At 46.8% G+C, this 7,144-nt stretch overlaps 1 protein-coding gene across 1 annotated transcript in view; it reads right to left on the reverse strand.

Annotated features, from left to right (window-relative positions):
• Nucleotides 1–1,494, reverse strand: part of LOC306958195 (store-operated calcium entry regulator STIMATE-like) — a gene marked incomplete at both ends in the record, with an annotated part of 31,008 nt that extends 29,514 nt beyond the window's left edge. The window contains one exon of the mRNA XM_079549629.1: nucleotides 1,386–1,494. Coding sequence (XP_079405755.1) covers nucleotides 1,386–1,494 — 109 coding nt within the window. The remainder of the gene's footprint in view (nucleotides 1–1,385) is intronic.
• Between the last annotated feature and the right edge of the window lie 5,650 nt (nucleotides 1,495–7,144).

Consider the following 7,144-nt stretch of genomic DNA (forward strand, 5'->3'; position numbering starts at 1 on the left):
AGGGGGAGGTAGGAAAAGCTTTGCACCAGAGGGCAGTCGGCATGGAACAGGCTGCCCAGGGCAGTGGGCACGGCACTGAGCTGCCTGGGCGGTCCTGTGTGAAGCCAGGACTTGATGGGTCCCTTCCAACTCAGGAAGTTCTGCAAGACTATATTAGCTCTTGCGTTGGGGGAGAACAACATTCTTAGCTACTGCTGGCAAATAATTGAGCCCATGCTTTCATTTGTGGGAGTATTTTGATAATTAATACCCTTTATTTCACAAGGTATCCCCTGTGGTTTATGGGTCAATTAACACATAGCCTCCCCCACTACAGGAACAGAAGAAAAAAAACACACAACAGAAACAACAAAGTAGGCTGCTCTTACTGTTAATGTTCAGTGAAATACAGGCCGTGAAGTGTTGCAATATCATTACTCCCACTGGAAAAAGCTATCAGCTGCCACAGGAAGAACTTGTTGCAGCTTTCACAAGCTGACTGGCATTAAACACTGGAGTCCAGGCAGCACAGGGATTCAAGACATGTGGGTTCTCAACTCAACTGGAAGCTTTAATTACTGCAGGCTTTTAAAAAAAGGAGAACAGATTGAGGCTTCTGTTAGATCACTTAACCCCAAGGAGAAGCACCCACGGTGCTCCAAGCACAGCACAGCTGGGGCACAGCAGCAATGATTTTTTCAAGTCTTGCAGCATCAGTGCCCTCACCTCTTCTCACTGCTTTCTCTTATTACCATCCCTCCCCAGCAAACAGCACTCAACCCAAAAAAACTTCACGTTTTAAGGGAAAGTTAAGCAAAACGACATCACTGTGCAATTAGAGGAGCTATTATTCTAACCAAGCAGCACCGTACCTGATGCCCATCCTATTTTTTGTCACATTCTTCCTGCCTACACCGTTGGCTTCCACCCTTCATTAAAATTTTCTAAGCCACTGAGCTCGCACATCAGAGCCGCGACTCCGCGGTGCCTCATTACCATCAGATAAAGGCTCGGAACAACAGTTTTACGAGAGAGCATCTGGCGCCCTAACTGCCGGCTGCGAGCTGCTGCCATCCCTTCTCCTACAGGTCTGGAGAAAAAAAAAAAAATCATTAAAAGCGACGCGAAGCTCCAAGCAGTGCCGGCAAACGGGCTGCGATACCCAACTAGAAGGGTTATCTGGCAGAATAGTTTGGGTTGTTAAGGAATATCCGCTTCCAACCCCCCCAGCTGCAGCCTAACGGTAAGTCGCCGAACCCCCGTGCAGCTCGGCCTCGAGCACCTCCAGGGACGGAGCATCCACAACTTCTCCGGGCTGCCCGTGCCGGTGCCTCGCCACTCTCTAAGCAAAGAGCTTCCCCCGAAACCTCGCCCTAATAACAGCCCGGAGGTACGGAGGTACTCACACATTAGCGTGCAGAAGGCGCACAGTGCCAGCAATGCCTGCAGCAGCACTCCGAAGCGGCCCAGCAGCGCTCCGCTGCCGCAGCCTTGAGTCGGACGGGACGCGGCCATGACCGGGCGGAGCGCAGCGCAGCGAGGAACGGAACGCGACCGCCCCGCTGCCTACAAAGCGGCTCCGCGCCCCCGCCCCTCTGCCGGCGGCCACACCCGGGGGTGGAATGGGGAGGGACGAGGGTGAGCGTGGGAATGGGAGTGGTGATGGGGATAAGGATGGAGATGGGCATAGGGATCGGTACCGGAATAGTACTGAGTGTGAATGTGGGTGTGGAATGGATTTAGGGTTGGGAATGGGAAGGGCTCGAGGGATGTCCAGCAGGGGTGGGGGTGGAGGGGACTTGGTGGTGGTTGGGGTGCCGGGATAGAAAATTTATGCTTGTGTCTTGGCAGAATCTAGAGTGTTGGGATGGGGAAGATGGGTAGATGTCCCAGTAGAAGTTGAAGTATCAGATATTGGGGGTTCCACTAGGGCTTGGGGTGCCAGGATGGGGAATGTGGATTGTGGTCCTTGGGGGGCTTAGGGTGCTGGGATGGAGAGGGTAATTGGGCATCCCAGTGAGAATTGTAGTGCTGGGTTGTGGCAGTCCTGGCAGGGTTTAAGGTGCTGGCACTGGGAGTTTGGACTTGGGTCCCATTGAGGTCTGAAGTGCCAGGTTGAGGGGTTCTTGGTGGGATTTGAGAAACTAAGATGGGGTGAGTTGTTTGGGGAATGCTGTTAGGGATCAGGGTGCCAGGCTGGAGGAGGTCCTGGTAGGGTTTGGGGTGCCAGGATAGGGAATGGTACAGGTATCCCTTTGGGGATTGAGGTTGGAGGGTCCTGGTGAAGTTTGTGGTGCAGTGATGGGAGTTTGGGCTGTGGTCCCAGTGGGGTTTGGGGTGCTGAGCTGGGGATTCTGTTGAGGATGGGGAGTGCCAAACTGGGGACATCCCAGGAGAGCTTGGTGTGCTGAGGTGGGGAGAGTGAATGAGGGTCCTGATGGGTTTGGAGGTACAGGGATGGAAAGGACATGGAGCACCCTTGAGGCTTTTTGGGTGCCAAGTCAGGGAGGAAGGTGGGGGTCCCAGGAGGAATCAGGGGGGATTCTACCTGTGACAGAATGATCTGATACACTGCAGGGTCTACCGATGGGGTCAGTATCTTAAACTGCTGCCTCAAACTTGCTACTCTGACTAATACCATTCCCCTCCCCCTCCACAGCCTCCTCCTCGGAGGGCAGGTTTCATTTTCTATTTCTTTTCAGTACACTTATCTTCTGAGAGAACTGAGGTCACGCGGCTGAGTTTTCCTCCTTGACTTCAAGACACAGGAACTTGCATTCAGCTACAAAACCAAGCGGACTGCAAATCTCATCAAATCATATGACCCCAAGCAATAGCCTTAAAGTCAATGGTAAACATTACCAGGCACTAAAGAAAATCATGGGAACTGTTCCTCATCTGAGTCCACACATCCCCTGGTACCAACGTGATGAAATAGCCCCTGCCAGAAATAGTCCCTCCTTTTTTCAGGGGGGGACCAAATTGTGGACTGGCAGATGCTCAAGTCACCAGCTTTAATCACGATTTAATCATGAGTTCAGTCAGCAAGCTGGAAGCTAGTTCTTGCTAAGTCATTTTCAGCTGATTTCATGTGTGCAACAGTTTCATAAAAAGGTTAATTCCTCTAGGTTGGTGAATCTGTTTGTGTCTTGCAATCAGTTGCCTTTATATTAAATTCTAAATGAAGTATTACAGCTGATATTATTACATAAGCCAGCTGAACACCTTGCTAGCATCTATAAAGCAATATGTATCTTAAAACAGATTTACTTTGGCTCTAACATTTTACTTTTTCTTACATTTCCTCAGCAGCTTTTGAAGAACCATTTCCAAGAACTGGTTGCTAGATGACCGTTTTTCACCTGGGAATTGCCTCAGGCTCTTTTTGCCCAAGTATTACACACTCAAGACATTTGAACTAGATGGATATTTCTTAAAATTTCATTTTCTATGGATATCCTGCAAATTATTCATCAAAGACAGTATTTGGGATGCGTCAGCAGACTGTGTGTGTGTGTACAAAGGAAGGTTTTCCCAAGGCTCCCTCTTGCCAGTTGTGCATTCTGCACTCCTGCCAGCCAGCAGTGATGGTTTCTCCCCGCTGCTCCACTCAGCAATGGAAAGTTATCTGAAGCCTTATTTTCAAATGCTGAAACTTCTACAAGAGAGCCCAGTATGTGTGAAAACACACAGGCTATAAAAGGGATGAAGAGAAAAATCCTGATTTCACCCCTTCCTGCCCCTCATTGCAGAGAGAGGCAGCAATCCCTTAGTGGTTACTTGTACTCGACACTTTACTGTGAAACCACAGCCTTGGTTTACCAAAAGCATGATTTGCACTTCAAAATACTTGGATTTTTAAAACCTGTGCAAATAGCCCTTAAGGCTTGGCTGCGTTGGTGGTAGAGTCTGTGGGCTCTGACTCCTAAATTCTGTTACATTATTATGGCAACTAAGATGTCCCACAGCTGTCTCCATACCTTTTGCCCCCCAAGGATTTCTATCTCTCTACAGAGGTAAAGAGGTGCAGTATCCCATTTGAATCTGGAGAGGGAGAGGGAAAGGTAGAGGGAGAGCGATTGGGAGAGGGAGGGGGAAAGGATCACTTGTTTTTCCCAAAGCCTTGGTTGAATAAAAGTCTGGAGAGGTCTGTCTTTGTGATCTTACAGAAATATGGATGATGGTTGTATACTTACAATCAAAAAAGCCAAGACACTCCAGTAGTTTCAGGTAGTAAGGGATGCAAAAAGCAATCCTGGCAATTTTGTGCATGTGAAAGGAAGGATGGAGTAAATCTCTGAATTCTCACAGGGAAAAAAATCAAATACTGGAAACCACAGAAAATACTTACTATATTTTTTTTCTCTTTAAAGAAGGATTAGCCAGGCCGCACTGGCAAGTAAAATTGGTTTATAAAGAGTAGAGCAGAGACAGAACAGGACAAGAATGTGTCAGAAGATGAGATGAGGTAAATCTGAGGTATGCCAGAGCCTGAAGAAACCTGTGCAGGAGGAGCTATGAAGTGAGGCCAGGGCAGCTGACCTAAACCCATACTGTAGGGTGTTATACTCAGCAGTAAAAATGAGGAAAGAGGAAGAAGGGGGGCTGTCATAATAAAAATGTTCATTCTGCTTAACAATTGTTACTTGCATTGAAACCTTGTTCTCCAAGGCATAGCTGCCCATCGGAGTGGAAACACCACAGCAAGGAAGAACATTTCATTGCCCAATGAAAACCAACCTTGACAAAGGAAGTGACAATTGGAATATCAAAGAAATGCTGGTACAGGCTGCCCAGAGAAGTTTCCCCTGGAGGTGTTCAAAGCCAGGTTGGATGGGGCCCTGGGCAGCCTTCCCTGGTCTGTAATCTACTGGTTGGCAACTCTACTCATGGCAGGGGGGGTTGGAACTAGATGATCTCTGAGGTCCCTTCCAACCCAAACTGTTCTATGACTCTGCCAGGGTACCTTCCATGCCATTTCCATGCTACATGAGCATAACACGTGGACTGAACACATCTACACTCACAGCACTGATGAGCAGCATCAACAAAAGGAGAACTTAGCAGCATGGATCAGTTAAGTGTTATGGACTGCCAGATTTAAAGATGCATAAAATAAGTGCATGGTGCTGAACTAAATTAAGGTCTTTATTATTACTGTTATTATTTCTGTTTCTCAGTGATCCTGCTCTATTTCACCCTATGCTTACTGAGAACCCATTCATTTTTTTCTTGACTTTGGGTTCTTACCATCTATCATCTCTTGAAAAAGATGCTCCATATTCCTTGAATACAAAGTGTTGGGTTTTTTTTTCCTCTGCTTGAAAAAGCAAGTAAACTCTTGTTACAAAGAAAAAAAAAAAAAAAAAAAAAAAAAAAAGGGTGTCTTGGAGCACTGGGAGTTTTTCAGCCCATTGCAATGCCTACTGGCAACTGTCACCTTGTCTCATGCACAGCTGGCCAAAATGCTCAGTGTGCAACGTGGCCCTGGGTAACACGCCGCAGTCATCACTGTGTTTGGGCTCCAATTCCCAAACACTTCAGGGCAAGGCTGTGTGTTGCAGGGCTTCCTCATTTCAAGGGCACGGAGCTTGGAGCTTTGGGGAGCTGCTGGCTCAGGATCAGGTGGGATACTTGGTTCTGGGCCAAGAGCTCCATCTGATTTGCATCTGCTTCTCCTTGCAGTGAGCTGAGAAGGAAATTTGAGTGCAGGAAATAGTGTTCGTTTCCATATCCCATGCCTCTTTTATTTATTTATTTATTTGTTTGTTTTGGTTTTTTTTAGGTCTGTTACATTTTTGAAAAGTTGCCACGGCCTTGGATGCCTTTACAGCAGTGCTGTACAATCACTGGTTGAAAAAGCCAAGCTTTGCCTTGTAGCAGCTGCTGTTGGGTGGGATCCGTCTCACTTATCTTTAGTTGAGATGTCTTTAGTCTCCTGTTAGAGTCAGTGGAGGAAAATAGCCTGTTGGAGGACACATTCCTCTGATCTATTCTGGTCATCTCTGGGATGAAATGAGTCCTCTCCATCTCTAGCTGTAGGTGTCCCTGTTCACTGCAGAGGAATGGACCAAATGAAGATCAACTAGTCAAATTCCTCTGCAATGAACACGGACATCTACACGAACAGAGACTTTCATAGGTCCCTTCCAACTCAAATGATTCTATGATTTTATGATTCTATGATGACAAGCATTCAGTGGCAGTCCTGTGCATCAGAAAAGTCATGTGAACATATCTGCTAATTTTTACAGCAACACAACATGGGTTTCTTCCACTGACTTGCCCCTTAAGGTGTTCTGTATCCCCAAGTCCCCAGTGTAATGCAGAGGATAAGGAATGTCTGCAGACAGATATTGTGGCATGAGTGGGAGGAGGATGCAGAGATCTGCCCTTTTCAGGATGACACGTACATTTTTTATTTGAATTTATTTCTCGTCTGATAGAGGAATTGTTTCTGAAAACAAGAGCCCTTGAGAAAATTTTCTTTAACCAATACTTCAAACAGGTTTCATTCATACTGCCATCAGAATGGATCTCTGCTGATTAAAGAGTAACTGGTCCTTATTCTTGCCAAACTATCCCCTCTTTTTTTTTTCCTTTTTAATTGTTTTTAAAAGATCTGTCATATTTAACATTCACTTCTAGGTTATGTTCACAAGCAAGTGGCCAGCACCAATTTTAGAAACAACCAAGACTTTGTATTGCTGAGGAGCTGTTGTCAGGATAATAACTTTATATTTTTAGTAAGCACCTTAGCTACATTATCATGAGATGTTCAGTTTCCAGCTCTGAATGAATGGGAACAACCTCATACCTTACAGGGCCTGTGCTATTATTTGCATGCTGTGTTTGGCTTGGAGCTGGGGCTCTCAGGCAGTGTTTGCTCAGCTCATATCTGACCCCTTGAGCCAGTGAGGCAGGCAGGTAAGGCTTCCAGGGCTGTCAGGCTGTGTGGATATGCAGGAAGAGGCATGTCTGAGCCTCCCTTCCTCTCTCCTCTCCCTTAGAACACCTGAGCTGTGCAAATCAGTCCGTTAGTGGACATCTTCATCCTGCAAGGCCATTCCTTCTTCTGCAGTATGAGGCAAATGTAAAGGAACCTCCTATAGGTCCCACTATCCCTACAGAAATGGTCATCCTACATTAGGATGGGCCCTCTTGA

This window comes from Tetrao urogallus (assembly GCF_951394365.1).
Source record: "Tetrao urogallus genome assembly, chromosome: 1".
Taxonomy (NCBI): domain Eukaryota; kingdom Metazoa; phylum Chordata; class Aves; order Galliformes; family Phasianidae; genus Tetrao; species Tetrao urogallus.